Source organism: Myotis brandtii, unplaced genomic scaffold, assembly GCF_000412655.1.
Source record: "Myotis brandtii unplaced genomic scaffold, ASM41265v1 scaffold604, whole genome shotgun sequence".
Classification (NCBI taxonomy): domain Eukaryota; kingdom Metazoa; phylum Chordata; class Mammalia; order Chiroptera; family Vespertilionidae; genus Myotis; species Myotis brandtii.
In genome coordinates this window covers 1,759,740-1,781,476 of record NW_005370286.1, presented here as the reverse complement: position 1 = coordinate 1,781,476, position 21,737 = coordinate 1,759,740, and the positions used below count along the sequence as shown (strand labels likewise).

General features: G+C 61.0%; 2 protein-coding genes across 4 annotated transcripts; both read left to right on the top strand.

Moving 5' to 3' along the window:
- Positions 1 to 1,802: 1,802 nt before the first annotated feature.
- ADAM8 (ADAM metallopeptidase domain 8) lies at positions 1,803 to 13,595 on the top strand. 3 transcript variants are annotated; one of them, XM_014550583.1, is made up of 24 exons: positions 1,804 to 2,147; positions 2,994 to 3,097; positions 4,170 to 4,246; positions 4,345 to 4,422; positions 4,500 to 4,580; positions 4,896 to 5,079; positions 5,361 to 5,423; positions 5,498 to 5,566; positions 5,782 to 5,951; positions 6,064 to 6,145; positions 6,626 to 6,774; positions 6,882 to 7,059; positions 7,325 to 7,414; positions 7,552 to 7,741; positions 7,824 to 7,905; positions 8,209 to 8,368; positions 8,804 to 8,881; positions 9,235 to 9,319; positions 9,654 to 9,768; positions 10,257 to 10,452; positions 10,898 to 10,963; positions 11,159 to 11,209; positions 12,606 to 12,683; positions 13,086 to 13,595. In XM_014550583.1, exons 1-24 carry the CDS (start codon positions 2,087 to 2,089, stop codon positions 13,131 to 13,133), a joined length of 2,535 nt encoding a protein of 844 aa, XP_014406069.1. In that variant the 5' UTR covers positions 1,804 to 2,086; the 3' UTR covers positions 13,134 to 13,595. The 3 variants fall into 3 exon arrangements, with proteins under 3 accessions (XP_014406070.1, XP_014406069.1, XP_005879725.1); XM_005879663.2 differs by having other exon boundaries at positions 4,345 to 4,423; positions 4,504 to 4,580; XM_014550584.1 differs by lacking the exons at positions 10,898 to 10,963; positions 11,159 to 11,209 and having other exon boundaries at positions 1,803 to 2,147.
- Positions 13,596 to 13,923: 328 nt separating this feature from the next.
- LOC102257870 (sperm flagellar protein 1-like) lies at positions 13,924 to 20,121 on the top strand. Its single transcript, XM_014550585.1, has 7 exons — positions 13,924 to 14,205; positions 14,586 to 14,697; positions 15,933 to 16,101; positions 16,366 to 16,432; positions 16,825 to 16,909; positions 16,995 to 17,097; positions 19,769 to 20,121. The coding sequence occupies exons 1-7, from the start codon at positions 13,935 to 13,937 to the stop codon at positions 19,862 to 19,864; spliced, it is 903 nt and encodes a 300-aa protein (XP_014406071.1). The 5' UTR covers positions 13,924 to 13,934; the 3' UTR covers positions 19,865 to 20,121.
- Positions 20,122 to 21,737: the final 1,616 nt, after the last annotated feature.

Genomic DNA, 21,737 nt, shown 5'->3' with positions numbered 1-21,737 from the left:
CACTCTCCCCACCAGGGCCCAGCCTTGCAGGGAGGGGCTCAGAGTAGTCTGTTTGCCTCCCTCTCCCTTAATTCAGTCCACATTTACGAAGTTTTTCCATGTGCTGGACGGCGGGCACCATCCAGGAGACCCCAGGGGACCAGCCGTAGCCATAAGAACACCAAAGAGCATGGGGCAAGAAGGATGAAAGGGAGGGGCGGGGCACCCTGACGAAGGTGCCCCAGACCCCGCCCCTCCCAGCATCCGGAGGGCGGGTCCTAGTGGGTAAGGGCGGGTCTGGGGCGGGGCCCCTAGGAGAGCCTCAGGTCCAGTGTTGGGACCAGACGCGTTCCATATATCGCAGAGCCACATCCCTGCACACACCGCTTTCCTCTTCTGCAGGTTGTGCAGGTGCGATGTGAGTAAACAAGTGTATCTGCCAACCCTGTTGCCAGTCGTGTCACGCAACTGGGGGACTGAGCAGAGGAACCCCCCGGCTCTCGGTGAGGGACCTACTGCCGGGCCCTGAAGCCCGGGTGCCCTGTCCCTGTCCTGCACCTCCAGCCTGCAGGTGGCTGAGGGGACCAGTTAGATGCGTCCTGTGGGTGGGTGGCGGTTCCTGTGTGGTAGGAGCCTCTGGGCCCGCATGGGTCCTGGCTGCTACTGTGAAGTCCCTGCCCGTGAGCTGCGCACAGGGCATCGGGTCAGCTCGCTGTAAAGCCTCATGGTCATCGCGGACACGCTGCTTTTAAGCTTTTTCTGTGAAACAACTTGGAAAATGTGACGAAGGAACAGAAGTAAAACTGCTGGGGGGCTTGCGGTTCATGTGGCATTTATAACAGCCATGAGTAAGCTCAGGGACAATCCCCACGGGCCTCCACGGGCCCACTCGGTCCAGGCTTGGTCGCTGTGCCCACACTGCTGCTGTGGCCAGGGCTTCCCTGTTACTTCCGTCCAAGATGCCCCCAAAGTCTGTGTCAGCCCCTCTGCCTTTTCCTTTTATGCCATTCCCTCGGGGATATAATGGCCCCCTGAACTTTAACCCCTGGTCTGGAACCACCTGTGGACACCACCACCTCTCGAGTCCCTGACATGCTGTCACCCCCGCATCCCAGGGAGCATGTCTGGGATTGTGGACAAACGCACTTGGCTCAGCTGCAGGAGGCTTGGACCCCCAGCCTCTGTGTCAGGCCAGAGTGGGGTGACCCCATCCAGCAGGACAGGGAGGGCAGAAACGAGGGGGAGGTCCCAATGGGCAGGCTGCCTTCACTGCTATTTGGGGCCCCCCAGAGCAGGGCTGGGCGACCCCCATGGACAAGCCCACCCGGAAGTGGCCTCTGCACAGAACAAAGTCTGTGAAGGTGAAGTGGGTGGCACCCCAGTGCTCCCCTCCCCAGTGAGGCCTCCGCAGCCCGTTCGAGCAGGACCAGGGCCTGAGTGGATTTCATGCTGCTGCAGAAGCTTTCTGTTCCCCAGGAAGTCAGGGTATCCCCCACCTTCAGACTCACCCACCCGAGACAGCCTTTCACACGCCACTCTCCCCACCAGGGCCCAGCCTTGCAGGGAGGGGCTCAGAGTAGTCTGTTTGCCTCCCTCTCCCTTAATTCAGTCCACATTTACGAAGTTTTTCCATGTGCTGGACGGCGGGCACCATCCAGGAGACCCCAGGGGACCAGCCGTAGCCATAAGAACACCAAAGAGCATGGGGCAAGAAGGATGAAAGGGAGGGGCGGGGCACCCTGACGAAGGTGCCCCAGACCCCGCCCCTCCCAGCATCCGGAGGGCGGGTCCTAGTGGGTAAGGGCGGGTCTGGGGCGGGGCCCCTAGGAGAGCCTCAGGTCCAGTGTTGGGACCAGACGCGTTCCATATATCGCAGAGCCACATCCCTGCACACACCGCTGACTTTGGACCCTGGATCCCCACGTCCTGTTTGCGCCTGCTGGCCCCTGAGTCCCCCATCTGTGCTCTTGGATCCCAGACCCCCGGATCTCCAGGCCACCGGATCCCCATCCACACTCCACCACCCTCCCCTCATCTGGATCCCAGACCTCCGAATCCTCATCTGTGATCCTAGACCTCCACCCGCGCTCCAGACCCCTGAGCTCCGATGCACACCTCGGCCATGCTCCACCTCGGGCTCTGGCTGCTCAGCGTGTGGTGGCTGCAGGGTGAGTGCTGGATGTGGGCTCTGGCCAGGTGGAGGGAGCTGCTCCCCGCCAGAGGCTGGTCACCTGGCCTGTACCCGCACTGTGCCCTGTGCTGGTCCCACTGGGAGGCCCTGAGAGGGGACAGACTGACCTTCAAAAGGGAAGTGAGGGAAACCCGTGCCTGGGTCATTCCTGGGCTCCTAGTGGGAACTGGGGCTGGGATGGAGCAGTGATTGCCATCCCTACCCGGACCCCCACCCCAGGAAGGAAGGGAGGACCGAGGAGCAGTACCTGGAGCTGAGAGGGGGGATGTCTAGCCACCTGGGGACCTGCTTCCCTCTCCTGCTTGGGGAGGACCAAGCAGGCTGCTGGCTCTGGGGCCCAACCGGCTCGGGAACCTCCTGTCTGGATTCTGTGGTGTCCCATCCCCACCGTGGAGGCAACCAAGAGAGTGGCTGGGGCCACAGGACTGAGTTGGGTGCCCCAGGGCCTCTTGAGCCTGGAGGTTTGCAAGATAATGGTCACAAGACACCTGTTAATACCTTAAAAGGGAAAGGACAGGATCTTGGGTGGCTGGTCTCCAGCACCCAACTCGGCCTGCCCCGCTGCCTGTTGTTGGCTATGTGGGAGCTTCTAGTGCCAGGGAGGCCATCCAGCTCCCTTGTTAGACGCAATTACTCGGTTAGTTGTGGGCTCCTGAAAGGGCTGCCTCGGGACAGGGTCTGCCTGGCCCCACCAGCTGGGGTCCTGTTGTCTTCCTAATGCCAGATCCGAGTCTGGTCCCCACACTGTCTCACCGAGGAAGAGGCCTCCCAGGGCAGGAGGATGGGTGCCCTGCACACCTGCTGATACCCTTCTCTCCCACAGTGGCCGCCCCCAGCCCCCCCTTGCCCCACGTGGAGCAGTACGAGGTGGTGAGGCCCCAGCGCCTGCCAGGTCCTCGTGCCCGCAGAGCCCTGCCCTCCGGCGTGGTGAGTCTTGGCCGGACAATGGCCTGGTGGTGGTGTGGGGGGTCCCTCCCTGGCCCCACAGTGCCCAATTAGAAGATTATAGCTCCTGTGTGTCCCAGCCGGTTGTGAGGGGCCAGCCTTGGGGCTGAGGGCCAGGTGGGCTGAGAGCTTTGGGGCAGACCCCTGAGGGGGCCCACTGCCCACCTGGGCTCCGCATCCTGGACCCCTCCTGTTTTCTTGGTTCAGGACCTGTACCCAGAAAGTGTGAGTGACGTCCTTGGTGTTTGGCTTGGCTGTCCTCCCCAAGGCCTCACCTTCCTGCTCCCTGCCTCTCCCTGTGGGCAGGGCCAGGGGCTGCCCCGGCCACTCCCCGGTTTCGCTCAGCAGTGACAAGTCAAATTCCTCCTCAGACTAGAGGGGTGGCTGGCTCCCCATAGCCTGTTGCATTGTGTGGTTGCAGTGACACCCTTTCCTAGGGGCTTTGGCCTGGGCTGAGATACCCAGAGCTGCCTGGGGTCATTCCTGGAACCCATGTGGGGTGTGCATTGTGTGTGTGTGTGTGTATGTGTGAATTGGATGTGCCTGCCTGTGTATTGGGGGTAGCCCTGTCCTGTCTTTGGTGTCTGGGAAGGACACTAAGCCTCCTGGACCCTCACTCCACCCTGAGGGCAAGGTGCGTGCTGTCCCTGACAAGGGGTGGAGGGACTGTGTCTCCTGAGGGGAGGGTATGGGGGGAGTGCTGGAAGCGCTGGAGGGGCTATCCCACCCACAGCTCCTTTGCTGCCTGTAGGGCTACATCTCCCCTCCCCTTGCTCCCTGGGGAAGGGGCATTATTGTCATTGACCTTGTGTGGACAGATGGGGAAACCGAGGCCCAAGACCTGCCAGGACCCCTGCATTACAGCCCAGCCTGGGCTAGTATCCTTCACTAGCCTGATGCTGAGCGACCCCTAGGGTCCTCTGAAGGGCTTTCGGGCTGGGGGGCCCTGGCCTTGGGCTGCATCCCTGTCAGCTGAGCTCCACCCCAGGTTTGAGATGGGTGCAGCCTGAGGCAAGGCCCCTCACCTTAGACCCCTCTTGTTTTCCTGGCTCAGGGCCTGTACCCAGAGAGTGTGAGTTATGTCCTTGGTGCCCCAGGGAACACCTTCACCCTGCACCTTCGGAAGAACAGGTGAGCAGGGGCCCGGGGCTGCCCCCAGCACACCGTGTCCTGGGCATCCAGCTCCCTGGCAGGGGGGGGCCCAGTGAGCTACAGTGGTTCTCTTCTAGGGACCTGGTGGGCTCGGGCTACACGGAGACCTACACGGCTGCCAATGGCTCCCAGGTGACCGAGCAGCTGCAGCGGCAGGTACGGCCTGGTGCCCTCCCCAAGGTGGCTGGGGGCTCTGGGAGTGAGTCCTGCAGAGCCCTCATGCCCGCCTCCCGCAGGACCACTGCTTCTACCAGGGCCATGTGGAAGGGCACCCTCTCTCCGCTGCCAGCCTCAGCACCTGTGATGGCCTCAGGTGGGTGCTCCAGACCTGGGCAAAGTGGGTCAGAATGTCAGGGCCCCAGCACACTCCTCGCCTTCCAGAGAAGTGAACTGAGGCTGAGAATAGAGGGGCCAGACTTGGGGACACCTTTCTGCACTGGGTGTCTGGGCTCTATTTACAACGACAGGTTCCCCACCTGCAAGGCTCCCACTGGGCCCTGGACACTGTCCGCCTGTATGTCCCAGGGCCGAGTGGGGGGCCTCCTGTCCTTCCAGGCCTCTGTCCCTCCCTGGGCAGCATGCAGGGGGCGGGGCACTGACTCGAGCCCCTGCTCCCCTCTGCCCACAGGGGCTTCTTTCAGGCAGGCTCGGCTGTACACCTGATTGAGCCCCTGGATGGAAGCGGGGAAGAGGGGGAGCATGCGCTCTACAAGGCACAGCACCTGCAGCAGAAGGCGGGGACCTGCGGGGTCAGCAACGCCAGCCTGGAGAGCATGCTGGGCCCTCGGACCTTGGCAGCCTTCAGGCCCCGGGTGAGGAGGCCCTGCCCAGCTTCATCCCTGCCACTTGGGCCTACGAGTCTCCCAGACTCCCGTGTTTTCAGTGAATGAGGGTGCTGCCTGCCATCCCGATGGCCAGTGGGCCTGACTGCCCAGCAGCTGCGGAGACGGCTCCTTAGTCTGTGCTGGCACCTCCTAGACAGGTCCCCCAACACTGAGCAGGGGGCCCTGGACGTGGTCTGTGTGAAGACTGGGCCGAGGTCAGGGGGGCTATGGCTGCGGCCGCTGACCAGCTTCTCATTGCTGTTTTGCAGAACCGGCCACTATCCCGAAAGACCCGCTTTGTGGAGCTATACGTGGTCACGGACAGCAGAGAGGTGCCATGGGCAGGGGGGTGTGCCGGAGGGGGCGAGCCGTCCATGGGCTGCTGACTGAGGGTCTGTGTCATCAGTTCCAGAAGCTGGGGAGCATAGACGCTGTGCGCAGGCGGGTGCTGGAGGTGGTGAACCACGTGGACAAGGTGCCGTCTGTTTCTACCCTGGGGGGGGCTCCCAGGGGGTCCTCCCCCAGCAGGGGCTTCCAGGACCCCAAGCAACACAGGCCCATTCTGGACGTCACCCAGCCTGACAGAACCCTGGTTGTCAAAGAGGAGGAGGCACCTGGAGGGAGGTGTGGGTGGCAGAGCCGGTGAGGAGGCAACTGGTCCCTGACCCGCGGAATCCTGTCTTCCTGCAGCTTTATCAGGAACTCAAGTTCCGCGTGGTCCTGGTGGGCCTGGATATCTGGAACCACGGGGACAAGATTCAGGTCAGCTCCGACGCCGGCGTCACGCTGGAGAACTTCCTGACCTGGCGGGCACAGAACCTGGTGGGGCGGCACCCTCACGACAACGTCCAGCTCATCACGTGAGTGGGCAGCAGGCGACGGGCAGTGAGAACAGCCACCGCCAGCAAAGGGCTGTGGGATCGCGGGGGGCACTCAGGGGAGTCCACCTGCAGACACCTCTCTTGCTTGCAGCGGGATCGACTTCGCCGGGGCCACTGTGGGACTGGCCAAGGTGTCTGCCATGTGCTCCCAGAACTCAGGGGCTGTGAACCAGGTGCGGAGGGGTCCAGCCGGGGTGGGGTGGGGAGCCAGGCCTGGAACTTGAGCTGGGATGCGTGCAGGGGAGACCTCAGGGCTCAGGGCCACCTGCTGGACGGCAGTCTGTCCCCATGACCACCTGACCGGCTGCCTCTTCAGGAGGGTGCATTGATGCTTTGTGTTTTTCTAAATCCTCACCCCAGGATAAGGTTTTCATTAATACTTAGAGAGGGAGGAAGGGAGCGAGAGACACATTGATCCCAAGCACCCCGACTGAGGATCGAACCCAAAGCCTGGGTGTGTGCCCTGACTGGGAATCAAACCCACAGCCCTTCAGTGTACGGGATAATGCTCCAGCCAGCGGAGCCACTGGGCGATGCTTTCATGTTTTAAGAAGTGTTGGCAGGAAGTAATGCCAGCCTTGCTTGGGGCAGCAGGGCCGGCAGGAAGGTGACTGGGCCGAGTGGGCCCCATCTAGCACAGCCTCTCACTGCAGGACCACAGCCCGAACCCCATCGGCGTGGCGTGCACCCTGGCCCACGAGATGGGTCACAACCTGGGCATGGACCACGATGAGAACGTCCAGGGCTGCTACTGCCCCGAGTCACGCACCAGGGGCGGCTGCGTCATGGCGGGCAGCATCGGGTGAGGCCCACCGCAGTCCTGACTGAGGGCCCCTGCAGAGCAGGCTCTCCTGAGGTGCAGGTGGCCTGCCCACGGCCCCTGCCCCTGAGAGACACCTCTCCCCGCAGTTCCACGTTCCCCACACTGTTCAGCCAGTGCAGCCAGGACGACCTGGAGACGTTCGTGGAGAAGCCCCGTATAACCTGCATCGAAAACGCTCCGGACCCCGACCGCCTGGTGGGCGGCCCCGTGTGCGGGAACGGGTTTGTGGAGCAAGGGGAGCAGTGTGACTGCGGCTACCCGCAGGTACAGGGCCTGGCACTGCCACCCTCTGCCCCGCACCAGCCCCGGGTCTCAGTCCCACAGGTTAGGGCGTCCTTCCTGACCCGCCTGGCGCCCTGCATGCCCACGGCCAGTCAGAACACACCCCTGCCTTCTGACACCCACATCCACCTGCAGGGCATCCGTGGGAAGGCCCCAGCCCTGATGGTGGGTCATGGAGGGAGGTGGGCCCCCGGGGCCACTGGAGCCCGGTGCTCAGACCCTCGGCATTGCCCCATCCGTCCCCCAGGACTGTCGCGACCGCTGCTGCAACACCACCACCTGCCAGCTGGCCGAGGGGGCCGAGTGTGCCCATGGTGCCTGCTGCTATGAGTGCAGGGTGAGCACAGGGCCCCTTCCTGACCCCAGCCCGGCTGTGCCCCCAGGTCAGCGGGTGGGAGGGGCCCCGGGGACGGTGGTGATGAGAGCAGCCTGGGGCCTGCTGTTCCCATGGTGAGCGTCACTCTGCTGGGCCAGGTGAAGCCGGCCGGCAAGCTGTGCCGCCCCGGCAAGGACGACTGTGACCTGGAGGAGTACTGCGATGGCCAGCGGCCCTCTTGCCCGGAGGACGCCTTCCAGGAGAACGGCACGCCGTGCCCGGGGGGCTACTGCTACAACGGGGCCTGCCCCACGCGGGCCCAGAGGTGCCAGGACTTGTGGGGGCCAGGTGAGGCGGGTGGCAGGTGATCCACAGGCCTGGGGTGGCTTCGGGTCCCATGCTGGGGGACTCACCTGCTCCTGGCCTGCAGGCACACAGACTGCCCGGGAGACGTGCTACTCCTTCAGGGTCTTACCAGGCTGCCAGAGCAGTGGCCGCCTTGGTGCCGAGAGGTGAGCATCAGCCAAGCCCCACTCCCCTGGCTCCAGGGATGTCCCCACAGGTGGGATCTCCCAAGAAAGTCCTCTGCACAAAGGAGGAGGGGCCTGAGTCAGGGGTCTGTGGGGCCCACCCTGCCTTCCAGGACCGTCAGGCCTGACCACCCTGTCCTTGGGGGAGGTGGGTGGATGCCCCATCAGTGAACCCCACAGCCCGTCCAAGGGTCCTGGGCCTCGTTTCCTGGCAGCCCCCTAGGTCCCCACTGAGCACGTCAGCATGCACGGAGCAGGAGACCACACAAATCTCTCTGTTCACAGGACCGAGTGCGAGTCCCTGCTCTGTGAAGGTGGGCAGAAGCCTCCAGAGCGGGCCTCCTGCACCTTCACCTATAACTCAGCCATTTGCCAGGCTCTTAACCTGGACGGTGGCTCTGGGTTCGAGCAGGTGCTCGAAGGCACCAAGTGTGGCGACAAGAGGGTGAGTGACCAGAACAAGCCTGGATGTGCCCCCTGAGGCAGTCAGGCCACTGGACCCTCATGTCCCCAACGTATGCCCCACATGCACGCTCAGGTGGTCCAAAGCAAGGTGGTGGCGACGGAGGGCTGTGTGTATGGATGGACCCTCTGTTCTCAGTAGAAACTTAGCGCATGGGGCGGTGCCGTTCTGGCTAGCGTGGTTTGAAGACCTTTCCGTCTGCAAGTCCCCCCAGAGGCCAGGGTGGGGGACAGTCCTCTGTGCCCCTGTGGTCCGCCTGCCAGCGGAAGGGCTGCAGACAAGGCCTTCCTGGCTGTGGTGGCCGCAGCCTGCCCCTTGAAGCTCACCTGCAGGTTCCGGGTGGGCTTTCGCTGCTGGGGGAGAGTGGGGTCAGGGGTTGAGACCAACTGCCTAATGAGACACCCCCCTGCCTTCCAGGTGTGTTGGAAAGGACTGTGCCAGGACTTCCACGTTTACCGGTCCAGAAACTGCTCCGCCCAGTGCAATGGCCATGGGGTACGTGGGCCTTTGGGGTGAAGGAGACTGTAGGCCACGCTCAGGGCGAGCCTGGGTGGACAGAGGGCAGAGGCCTGGAGCTGGCGAGGATCTGTGGGCCCCGTGTAGACCCTGAGTTCTGGAGGTGGTGGCGCCTGTGGACACATGGGCTGGGGCTGCTGCCGTCAGCGTGTGTGACAGCCAAGGACACCTGGACGTAGGAGCCAGGTCCATGGACAAGCCCAGCCTGTCCCCGTCAGTCATGGCAGAGCCCTCACAGGCCTAGGCTGGGCCTGGTGACTCCTGTGTGGGCACTGGGCAATGTAGCACAGGCAGGGTCCGGGGCCCATTCCTGACACCTGGCTGTCCCCCAGGTGTGCAACCACAAGGGCAAGTGCCACTGCCAACCGGGCTGGGCCCCACCCCACTGCACAGAGCTGCTGGCCGAGTTGCGCGTAGGTAAGAGCCCGACGGCCCCCTGGGCCTTCACACCCACACAGCCCGATGGGGCAGCAGGACCACTTGGGCAGTGAGAAGGAAGCTGCGTGCCCCCACACCATTGTGCATTGTTAAAGAGTCAGACTTGCAGGCCTGGGCATCCTGACCTCACGGGTCTAGGGTAGGGCCTAGAGCCAGTAACCCCACCTCGGCCCCACTGGAGAAGGGTCTTCAGATGGGTATGTGACTGCAGGGGAGAGGCCAGGGCTCCAGTCAAGAAGGGGCCCCAGAAAGGCCCCTGTCTGTCCTCTCAACCCCACTGCCCCATGGACACCCGGTCTCATGTTCCCCACAGCATCCGGGAGCCTCCTGATGAGCGTGCTGGTGCCTGTGGTGCTCCTGGTGACCCTGGCACTCACCGTGTTGGGCGTGTTCATCTACCGCAAGGCTGGGAGCCGCATCCGAGGGAGGTGAGGGTTGCACAATGTCCCTGCGCAACAAGCACATCCCCTCCTCGCTGTTGGGAAACAGCCCCGCTGCTGCTGGAGGAAGAAGAGAACCCACAGCGGGTCCCCGAGGGCCTCTTGTGGGGTGGGAACAGGTGACAGGTTTTGGTGACAGGTTGGGATATGGTAAGCCCAGAGAGATGGTCCCGGACCCCCACACACACCTGACCTGGTAGGTGTTGGCACTTTGGGGATAGCATGGGCTCAGAGAACTGCCCACACCACCCACTCAACAGCCGCCCACCCTGTCGGGACCTGGGCCCCGTGCCAGTTGCAGGAAAATGCACACGAGGCTGCCTCTCCTTTTCGAGTGGCTGTGACTGGTGCACCATGTGGGGGGTGGCAGGTACCGAGGCAGCTGTGAGGTACCCTGGCCAGGGCTCAGGGGACCCCACATCCCTGGATTGGACCCTGAGGCCAGGATGCACTGACTCATCTTACTTTCTTGGCAGGAATGTGGCACCCAAGACCGCCATGGGGCTCTCCAACCCCCTGTTCCAAAAGAGGGGCTTCGGGCCAGAGACGGGCATGGCTCCGGCCCCCACCACGCACTCCCCAGTGCCGGTTACTCCCATGTATGCCAACCACTCCGGCCCGCTCCCCCGGCCCACAGCTTCTGCAGTGACCCCTACACGGCCACCCCCTGCTGTAAGCACCAGCCGGCTCCCCAGGCCACCTGATCCCTGGGCCAGGGCGCTCCACCAGGGCCTTCGTGCAGCAGCCATGTCACCCTGTTGGGAGGCAGGAAGGAGGCTTGAGGATGGGGGGTCTGAGGACCCACACGACCTGATGACAGAATTGGCCATTGAACTTGAATCAGGTTCGAGGCCGCTGCAGGCCTGAGGACAGTTTTGAGGGCCAGTCTCCCTCTGCTGCAACCCAGCACCTCAGAGCGTTCACACGGTTGAGCAAAGGGAACGTGCAGGTCACACTCGGGCTGTGGACCCTGCTGGTGGTGGGGCAGAGCTGCCATACACACCTGGAGCTTTATTCTCCCTCTGGGAGGGGCAGAAACCTCAGGTCCTGAGTTGGGGGGCTGAGGGGCTGGGGGGCGACGAGGGGAGATCCAAGCTCACGGTCCTATCCCCTGCAGCCTCCGGCCACCATGTCCAGCCCACCCTTCCCAGTTCCCATGTACACCCAGCAGGCCCCAGCCCAGGTGAGTGGTGGTGGGGCCCCCAACCAGGCAGTGTAGGTGGCGAAAATGGGGTCCCAGAAGGTGGGCGGTCCAAGGGCTGGATTTGGGAGGCTGGGACCCCAGGGTGCAGCCGCCCCACTTTCAGAAGGCTGATCACCTGGGCCCAGTGAGGACATTAACCTGGGGGCCTGGGCTCCTGACTCTTCCTCCCTCCAGCTCAGACCTGCTCCTCCCACCAAGCCCCTCCCGGAGCAGAAGCCCAGACAGGTGAGAGGACCTGGCCACTCGGCCACTCAGTAGACTCCCTTGGCTATGCTTGTTCCCTTCCCCTCTGGCCAGACCCCCAGCCTCCCGACACCCCAAACCCCACAGGAGAGTGTGGGGTGCTCTCCTCTGGAGTGCCCCCTGCCGGTCTCTCGGGCAGATCACAGAGGTCTGGCTGTGGTGGGCTCCTTATTGCTGGGGCCTGCTCACCACCCACCTTGGCCCTGGACCAATACCAGCCTGTGCTTCTGACAAAGTGGGGGTGGCAGGAACAGCCAGGCTTTCTCGACCAGTCACCACCCGCTCCTGGGACAGGCTCCACCCACCAGGTGTCCTGTTGTCCACCTGTCTGTCTATTACCCAGGATGTTGACTCACACAGGTTTCTCCCTGTGGCCTCGATATCTTGGAGGTACTTTGAGAGATGCAATTCCTATAACTTTTTTGTTGTTGTTAACCTTCACCAGAGGGATTTTTAGAGAGAGTGGGAAGGAGGGAGGGTGAGAGAGAGTGAGAGAAACATTGATGTGAGAGAGACACATCTATTGGTTACCTCCCCTATGCTCCCCGACCGGGGCTGGGATTCGAACCTGTGACCCTTGTGTGTGTGTTGGAGGGGGGGGGCAACGCTCTAACCACTTAGCACACTGGCCAGGGCTCTATGAATTTTTTAACTGACCCACATGGATCTCCCTACAACAACCTTCACTATGGTGCTTGCTTAATAGATATTCTCTATTGCTTTCTTTTTAAACATTTTGTTTAGAACTAATTTTAGACTTACAGAAAGTTACAAAGATGGTCTAAGGAGGGTTTTTGACCAGCCAGATGGGGGCCAGGGTAGGCAGAGATTTCTGCCCAGGAAGTGGAGATAGCCAGGCAGAGGCTGTGAGGGACCAGCTGCTCACCAAGGTCCTTCTGGGTTATCGAAAACTACAAATGCTGGGCCCAACCCAGGCCTCCTAGATGCTAGGGTGTGTGGTCAGGGCTGAGCATGGCTGGGCCAGGCCTGGTCAGCCTTCCACCTCCATCCCGAGTCCCACCCCCTGTCACCCTGGGAAAGCTAAAATGAAAAAATGAAAAAAACACCTGCCAATTTTAGTTGTTAATTCTTGGTTTTGAACTTCCAAGACCCACATTCTGGCAGTTTTAAAAGCTTTTTATTGGTAAAGTTGGGGTAGTGGAAGGGCCTTCGGGAGAGGGCAGCCATGTCCCACTGGTTTGGGTTTCATTCTGGCCTTGGTGGAGGGAGGGTGTTGGGTGGGACTTCTCTGCAGAGAGCTCAGCAGAGAAGCCTGCGGGCCGGTCTGGAGCAGAGCCGAGCACCTGGGAAGACAGTGCTGTGTCCAAGCCGGGACAGGTAGGTGTCATCCACTGTCACTGTGTCTGCTTCCTCCCAGGTGATCAAGCCAACCTCTGTGCCTCCAATGCCACCCGTCAAGCCCAAGGCTGGAGGGGCCAACCCTGGAACCACTGAGGTGAGCCTCCCCCACCAGAGCAGTATCCACCTGCAGGGGCAGTGGAGCAGGCTGACCAGGGCACTGCCCCGGGGGCTGGTTACACTGTCGGCTGAAAGGAGAAATGTTAGCTGTAGGTATATTCTAACCTCTGCTGTATACTCTGCCAGAGGACTTTTCAGGGATGGCTGCTCCTGCTGGCTGGTCATTTGTCTTCACCTACTAGCCTAAGTACGAAAGTCTGTCCTTTACCCAGTGTTAGCTGTGAGCACTGCGCCCGTCACTGTTATTGTTGTGTGCAGGGGGCCATCATATTGTCGGCTGAACGAAGAATCTAAATTTTAATAAGCGTGAAAGGAAGTAAGATTCAGTTGCACTCTTTGTAGCAGGTGGTTTTGATTGTTTCTTGTTTCCTCCTTCAAGGGAGTTGGCCCAAAGGTTGCTCTGAAGCCCCCCGTCCTAAGGAGATGATGCCCCTTGGGGCACCCGCGCACCTGTCTGCAAGCTGTTCGTGTTGAGAGAACCCGGTGCCAGCCCCTGCAGTGCCCCCATAGTGGGCTGGGCCCACTCTGAAAAGTCCCGGCAGAAGAGCTACCTCCTCGTGGCCAAGGTCTTGCTTCAGCATCCCAGGGTCACAGCCATGGGCCTCTCGGTCAGGACTCTGCTGGGGTTCCTGGCTCTCACCCACGTTGGCCACACTCAGCTCCGCCAGGCTGGGGTCGGCTGCTGCGTGGCCTGCGTGTGGGTGTGTCCGGACCGCACTGCTGTGCCCTCCGGGCCCCCCAGGTGGAAGGCCCGTGTGCTGTGCTTCCCAGTCCTGCTGCTGTGCTCCGGCACCCCCAGACTGCAAGCCCCTCAATTTTCAGAGCCTGTTTCCCTGCTATTTAAAAAAAAAGTATGGTTTTACGATTAAATTATTGATCAACTTTTAAATGACTGGAGATTTTTATTGGGTGGAATTCAATTTGTAATAGTTAAGGTTCCAACGCTTGTTAAAATAAAATGTGCACTGTTCAAGGACGGCGGCTTCTCACCTTCTTTACTCTCTGACGTGATCATAGACACCCCCGCCCCCTCAAACGGAGCGGTCTGGGCGCACTGACGCAGGGACGTGCGGGCAAGACCCTAAGCCCCAGCCCAACCACTGAACTCCACCCGCACCTACAAAACTCCCGCCCTTCGGGCCCCGCCCCCTGTCTCCCCGCAACGGCCCAACAACCCGCCCCTTCCGGCGCCGTCTCCTAGCAACGGCCAACAATCAGTCCCGCAGCCATGCTGGGCGCCGCCAGACCGAGCTCCCCGGCCCCGCCGCCGCCGTCTCCCCTCGCGCTCCGCGGCCTGTACGCCTGGCTGGACCGACTGCCGCTCAGCCGTCCCAAGCGCCACCTGGCCCGGGACTTCAGCGACGGCGGTGAGGGAGGCACGGGCCCGAGGCGGAGCGGGATGTGGCCGGCCAGACGCGATGGCCCGGTTGGGGCCAGTGTCTCCCGAAGTGTCCCAGCTCCCCGGGCTCCCTGCAAAGTGCTGAAGACCCCAGAACAGGGTGTGAGGGGCGCCCCTAAAGGGATGCGCAGGACGCGGGCAAGATGGGGCCCTGACGCCCCGGGAGGAGGAGGAGGGTGGCAGCGGAGAGGGGCCGCGTTGTGCATTCAGCCCCGTTACTCGGCAGTTCCCCTCCTCCGTCTGGCATTCCCTGGGGCGGGTGGTGCAAACTCGGGGTTCCCTCCAGCACCTCTGAACCCGGTTTCCACACCCCTCCCCCTGGAGCACCCACACCTTGGTCCCAGTGATCGCTCCCCCAGGACTCCACTCTCTGTCCTCATCCACCTCGGGGCCACGGAGACTGAGGATGGAAGTAAATAGGGGTTCCTAGCTGGGCGGGCCAGGCTCACCTTGCGCCCCCCACCCCCACCCCACCCCCAGTGATGCTGGCGGAGATTGTGAAGCATTACCACCCCCGGCTCGTGGACCTGCACAACTACGTGCCCACCTGCAACACGGACCAGAAGCTCAGCAACTGGAGCACCCTCAACAGGCAGGCTCTCCGCCTCCTGCCTTTTCTTGTTGGAGCCCCCAGTCCGCGCTGGCGGGGGGGGGGGGGGGGGGGGGACTCCCTCTCCCCACCCTTCCTGGTCTCCAGGACAAGTTCTCAGGCTGTTTCCTTGCTATGGGTTTCCCTGACACCATGCCAGTATCCGTGTGCCTGTCTATCAGAATTTCACCATCAACCTGGGGCTCCTGGGGGTTCCCCACCAAGAGGACAGCACTGGTCAGCTTGAGACTCACTCACTAGGGTATTGGTCCTGCCCTCGGACCGTGTGTCCAGCCTATGCTGACCATACCTCTCACTCAACAATAATTCAGGGTGCAGGGCTTTGCTCCAGGCACTGCAGACACGACCTCTGCCTTCATGGGGCTGAGTCTAGAGCAGTGATGGCGAACCTATGACACGCGTGTCAACCAACTCATTTTTTTGGTTGATTTTTCTTTGTTAAATGGCATTTAAATATATAAAATAAATATCAAAAATATAAATCTTTGTTTTACTATGGTTGCAAATATCAAAAAATCTCTATATGTGACACGGCACCAGAGTTAAGTTAGGGTTTTTCAAAATGCTGACATGCCGAGCTCAAAAGGTTTGCCATCGCTGGTCTAGAGGGAAGACACATAAAGGAGATGTGTCAGGTGTGATGAGTGCAATGGAGGATGGGCCCCTGAGCAAATGACAGAACAGCGATGTGAGGCGGCCTGTGGGTGCGGAGGGGGTTGCAGTGGGGGCAGGGGGCAGAGTCCTTGTGGTAACCCGAGGGGTTGGAGCCGGATGGGGAGGGTTCTCGTATTCGGAGCCACCAAGGGTCCCTGGAGACTGTGCCGGGGGCCCTGCTCCCAGCCTGGGGCTGAGAGGCACTGCAGGGTCCAGGCCTGTTTCGGAGGCTGGGAGGGGAGGTGGCAGCTGCAGGCAGATGTGTGCTGCAGCGGTGGTGAGAAGCCAGGTCCTGGGCATTGGAGGTGAACCTCGGACTTCCTCAGAGCAGAGGGTGACTCAAGCAGGAAGGTGACTTCTACCGTGCAGTGTCCCGGAGATCCCCATCAGGGAGATGGGGCCCAGGCCTGAGCGCACAGGGCACCCAGTATTCGTGGGGCGGCTGGGAACGAGCTGGCCACAGGCCTCTGCAGGTGCAGGGCCAGGAGGAGCCCTAGCCCCCGCGTCCCCTCCGAGAAGCCAGGGCGCACTGCTCTGAGGGCCACACCCCCCTTCCTTCACAGGAAAGTCTTTCACAAGCTGCGTTTCTGTGTCTCAGAGGGGGATATCCGAAAGGTGGTGGCCAACACGCCCGGGGCCATCGAGCCCATCCTGTGCGCGCTGAAGGAAAAGGTGATGGACGGCGCTGTCCGCGAGGACCCACCCAGCACAGGCTTGCTCATCGGTGCATTTGTACGTACCGCCTTTGAACCTGCCGTCTGCCAGTGAGAAACTGAAAGCAAGAAATAAGTGGTCCTGAAGCCCCTGGTCCCCTGGCCGATCTGGGACGGTGAAACTCCCTTTTCACAATGCTCGTCCCCAGGCCCGCACCGGCCATACCCCCTCCCGTGCCCCTCCCTCTGTGGCTGGGACATGCAGGGAGGCCAGTTGGCTACGAGGTCTGGTGTGAGCCCTGCTGGGCTGCCTCTCACGGCCCAACCTCTGAAATTGTTGCAGGATCCAGGAGTCTGCAGTGCGGATGCTGATGGACTGTGGCTGGGGCTCGCGACCACCCCCCACGCTGGTAGTACCCAGACCCCCGATGTGTGTGGGAAACGGGCAGCGCCATCGAGACAGGCGTGTGGTGCCCTCGAGTTCACACACCTGCAAGGGAGGGCGGGTGTCCTCAGGTGACACAGGGCCCAGTGGGGCTGGTGGCCTCCAGGAGGGCAGCTGCTCGCTCTGAGGGGCCTGAGAGGGGCCCTGACGCCATCCTGAGTGGGGGCCCACGGCTTCTGTCCAGGGGCCATGCAGGGCAGCTATTGTTCAATGGGCACATCTCCAAATGGAGGCATCCAGGCTGCACCCCAGGCCCACATGGCACTCTCTGTGTGGGCTCGCCCTCACCCCGTGTGCTGCTGCTGGCGAGGCGCCTCTCTTATCCGGGGACCTGAGTCATGTCTACTTGTCTCGAAGGCCTGCCGAGCTCCCCAGTGCCTTCCGGCGTGAAGACCCTTCAGAGTCAGAGGACAGAGAAGACGGGACACTATGCGTGCAGAGGGTGGGCTCCATCTCTTGAACCCTCTGCCATTGCACCCCAGCCACCCTTTCCTGCCAGGGTTAAAGGCCAGGTGTTTGCCTTTCAGTTGGGACCCCGCCGGTGGGCCCCGGAAGCACCTGAACACTGGGGTGCAGCAGCTGCTGGAGGAAAAGGAGCAGGCGCTGGCCATTCTGCAGGAGACCGTCCAGGTATGGTGACTGGGGTGGCCCTCCATGCCCACCACCCAGGAAGTAGAGGAATTGGTTGTGGGCGTTATGGGGAGGCACTGCTTTCCCTTCTGTGCAGCTCAGACCCATAGTGGGGGGTATGGCAATGGGTGGGGCAAGCAGGGTCTCTAACCAGGGAGAACCCACATTTAGTTTTTTTTTTAATACAAATTTTTCAGCTGATTTTAGAGAGAGGATGGGAGAGAGAGAAACATTGATATGAGAGAAACATTGGTGGCTGCCTCCTGCACACCCGGACCAGGGTATGTGTCTTGACCAATAATCAAATTCACCACCTTTTGATGTACAGGGAGAGGTTCCAACCCACTGAGCCACATTGGCCAGGGCTTGATTATTTTTTACTATGGAATATTCAAAACACATCCTGAAGCATAGAGGAATCTAGTGCCCCCTCCCCAAGAACTCACCATCTAGCCTCCTCAGATACCAAGCCCCAGGGCCCACATTCCGGGGGCTGCAGACAGTTACAGGCGTCACCGCCCGGATGTGATGGACAGCGGGCCCAGGGCCAAGTCAGGGAGCAGAAGACAGTCCTCAAGGTGCAGGCCGGGTCCTGAGGGTGCAGGCCTGGTTCTGAGAGCACCAAGGGTCTGCAGTGGTCCTGAGTTCCGGAAGTGCTCAGGCCCGTGCTGCCAGAGAATGACCACCCTATGAGGGCACAGGTCGCAGCTTCGGGCCTGAGACAGTGGGGGTGGGGGAGGGGTGCAGGCCACACCGTCTGCTCAGAGTCCAAGGGGCCGGCAGGAATTGTGATGACAGGGTGGTTCCCCGGTGGGGCTCCTGGGCTTGGTGAGCTGTTTTCTTTTTCTTTTTTCTTTTTTTTTTTTTTTAAGTATTTTATTTTTTTTTACAATTTTCTTTTTTTTAAATTTATTTTCCCTTTATTGGTTAAGGTATTACAAATGTGTCCTTATCCCCCCAATGTCCTCTCATCCCCCCAATCCTGCCCTCACCCTCACCCCCTGTTGTCCACACCCATCGCTTATGCTTATATGCATGCATACAAGTCCTTGGTTGATCTCTCTCCAAAGTATTTTATTTGTAACCTACCTCAGCAAGTGTTCCTGTGCCCAGTTTCTCCCCTCCTCCAAGCCTAATAACTCATTTTCACTTTTTCACAGGAATTTAGGACCATTTATGTGATGGACTGTAGAGCAATAACTTGCTAAAATAATTTAGAACATATATCCCCCATCTTGGGAATCTGAGAAAAAATTTTAACTAGTTTGTCTAGGGCCGGCAATTAAGAAGCAAATTTGGATAAATAATTCAAATCTAGTTTTGCCTAGTTTGTAGGCCTAGTAATTTTAGGATTTTCCAAAATGAGGGATGCTTCCCCCTTGGTGAGCTGTTTTCTTGAGAATGCAGGAAGTGATGTCACGGTGTGGTCTGCCTTTGCTGAGGGACAGCAGAGAGGAAGTGATGAGATGTGAAGCAACTGCCTCAGCGAGGTCTGACATAGCCCGGGGCTCTGGTCCACGCAGGAGCTGACAAAGGGGATTATAACCTTGTGCTTTATGCAACCCAGAGGGGGAAGCGGCTCTACGTGCCATTCAGAATGTCGCTGGCTGTTTCAGTGGGTATTTCAGGTGGGGTGACAGGTGCCCAGGGCCATGGGGGCAGCAGCTGAGGGCCTGGGCATGTGGGGCAGGCAGGCACCTTCTGTGTGGGCCCAAGGAGGAAGTCTGCACAGTGGGCAGCCTTGGGCCGCCCCTGCCCTTCACTGCATGCTGCTGGGGAGTGGGCCCTGGGGGAGGGGTGTGGCCAGGATACGGTAGGTGGACAGCACTTGGTGGCCCACGCCACCCTGGGCCCGCGGGAGCAGGCTGTCCTCAGCCGGAGTGTGGGCCGGCCGCTGCTGACTTCACTCTGCACAGGGTGCTGGGGGCAGAGGAGCGTTTTCAGATCCCCCTCTCCCACTTGCCTGTGCGTGCGGTGGGTCTGCGCTTCCAAGAAGGGGAGCCTGGTGACGTGGCCGTCCTGATGGAGGAGGCTGGGGTGGCTTCCGTTCTTCATGAAACCTTTTTTCCTGATAAAGCAAGATTTGATAGCAGGTTTTTAAAAAATTGACTTCAGCCCTGGAGTGTGGGCCGGCCGCTGCTGACTTCACTCTGCACAGGGTGCTGGGGGCAGAGGAGCGTTTTCAGATCCCCCTCTCCCACTTGCCTGTGCGTGCGGTGGGTCTGCGCTTCCAAGAAGGGGAGCCTGGTGACGTGGCCGTCCTGATGGAGGAGGCTGGGGTGGCTTCCGTTCTTCATGAAACCTTTTTTCCTGATAAAGCAAGATTTGATAGCAGGTTTTAAAAAAATTGACTTCAGTGGGTTACATGGGTCAATAAAATCATATAGGGTTCAAGTGGACAGTTCTACCACACGTCATCTGCACATGGACATGCTCTTGACTGTGAACTCTTAGAAGCACACCTGGCACACGTCCATCCGCAGTGACTGCACGGCCCTAACGGCGGGCCTGCGCTCGCTCGGCGGCAAGGGGGGAGGAGGCTGCCCCTCCCGTGCCTTCAGGGCCTTTCTGGGGGTCCCCCTTGCAGCATGGCTGGCTGGACGCTCAGCTCGGGCCGAAACTGCCCGGCTCTGGCAGGTGGGCGGGGCGAGAGATGTGTGTCTCCCTGAAGGTTTTGCAGATGAAGGTGGTCAGACTGGAGCACCTGGTGAAGCTGAAGGACCAGCGGATCAATGAGCTGACCAGACGAGGGATTGAGCCCCAGTGAGCAAGAGGCCTCAGGGAGAGGCTCCAATGTCAACTAGACCCTGAACTTGAACCCGCACGGACCTCGCCCAGACCAGATGTGGCCGCACACTGTCCAGCAGGCTGAGGGACATCTTGTACAAAGAGTGGGGGGTGGGCAGCAGTGTGCGGAACTCACGAGCCTGGAGGTCAGGGAGGCCAGGGACTCGGGGCTGCACGTTGGCTCCTGGCTGTGCCACCAGCTTAGTTTGGAAGTGAAGACTTGGGTCTGGTTGCCTTGAGCCTTGAGGGGTTTTGTCGTCATTGTGTCTGTGAACATGGGCCGGTTCCCCCTCTCCTGGGCTGGCTGGCAGTGTCCTGTGTCCACCGACCTGAAGTCCGGGGGGAGACCCTGCTCACAGGAACTTGTGTCCCCTGGGTGGTCCACTCTGCCCGAGGGCCATGAGGATGGGTAGGAACCATCGGGCTGTGGTGCTGGCCACCCTCAGTGGGTGGTCCTAGGTCCCTTGCTGCAATCGATGGGTCAGGATGGGTCACCCTGCTTTGCTTGGGGTGTTGGGGAGCTGGGCCTGCAGGATGGGGCCCCACCAGTCCTCATGGAGTCTGTGGCCCCTGGAAGGAGTTTGCCCTGGGCCCTGCCTGGAGGATGCGTAGGGAGGTGCCAGGCAAGCAGCGTCTGGCCCTGAGATGGGGGCTCCAGGGCAGTGCGTCCGTGTGGCCAGGATGCTCCCAGGCCCTGAGGTTGGCTGGGGGAAGGGCAAGGGCTTCTCTGTCCTGGCATCCAGGCTTCCCTGCTTCTTCCACACCCAGAGTTGGGGGGCTGGGGGCCACCCCAGTCTTGGTTCAGTTCCTGGATTCCACTGTCTCATTGCCCACCCCCCACCCCCAAAGGTGCAGAAGCAGCATCAGACTCAGAACCACAAGCCTCCGGCAGGGTTTCAGCCTGAGTCACACGGCCCACGTACACACTGAGTCAGACGGCTGTCAGGGGCCCCACAGCACAGTCAGAGCTGCAGGGCTCCCAGGACTGGGTCCCGGGGCCTTGTTAAGAGGGTTGGAGATAGAGGATCTGCTTGCCCAGCCTTGAGACTCAAGGGTCAGGAAGGCTCCAATGGCCTCAGTGCGGGGACCAGGCCTCCATGCGTGGGTGGTGGCTGTGTAAGCCTTGGTTGGGGGCCCAGACCCTCTGGTTGTGGGGATCTGGGCTACAAACAGCACCCGTTGCTCCCTGTGTTGGGAGAGGAAAAATCCACCCAGAGATGGGGGAGGGGCAGGAAATAGCTGGGGAGGGCTTGGCCCAGAGCTTGAGTCAGGACGGGCACAGGCAGCTTCACACCCCAGACCAGGCTGCCTCCCTGAGAGAAGCCCAGGAGCCAGGAGGTGATGGGGGCAGCTTGTGCCCTCCCTGCAGCCTCTGTGGTACCACCAGGGGCTGCCCTCTGCTCCGGGTCCCAGACAGGCACGGACACACGTGCACATGTGGAAACAGGAGGGCCCACACCGGGCCTTACGCTGAGCGGAGGCTGCGTGTGCTCTCCAGGGGGGTGGCCTCCAGGGGTACGTTGAGGCAGGGCAGGGAGGGCCCAGAGGCTGCAGGAAGGAGGTGGGGAGGGTGGGCAGCCCGAGGAGGACTCACAGGCCCCCTCCTCCATCCAGGGCCTGCGTGCCATTCCCCAAGGGCTGGGCTTTGGGTGGAGACAGAGGATGGAGTTTGGGGAATCGGCCTCGGGTGATGAAAGTCCCTGGCAGGGACCTGGGAGCAGGTGCTGAGCATGAGGTGCCTGGAGGCCAGGGACTAGGAGCACTGCACCCCAAACACACCCCAAATGCAGGCCCGGGCTTGCTGGGTGCAGACAAGCCCATAGGCGGCCTCGCTGAGCCCCAGCCTGCTCCAG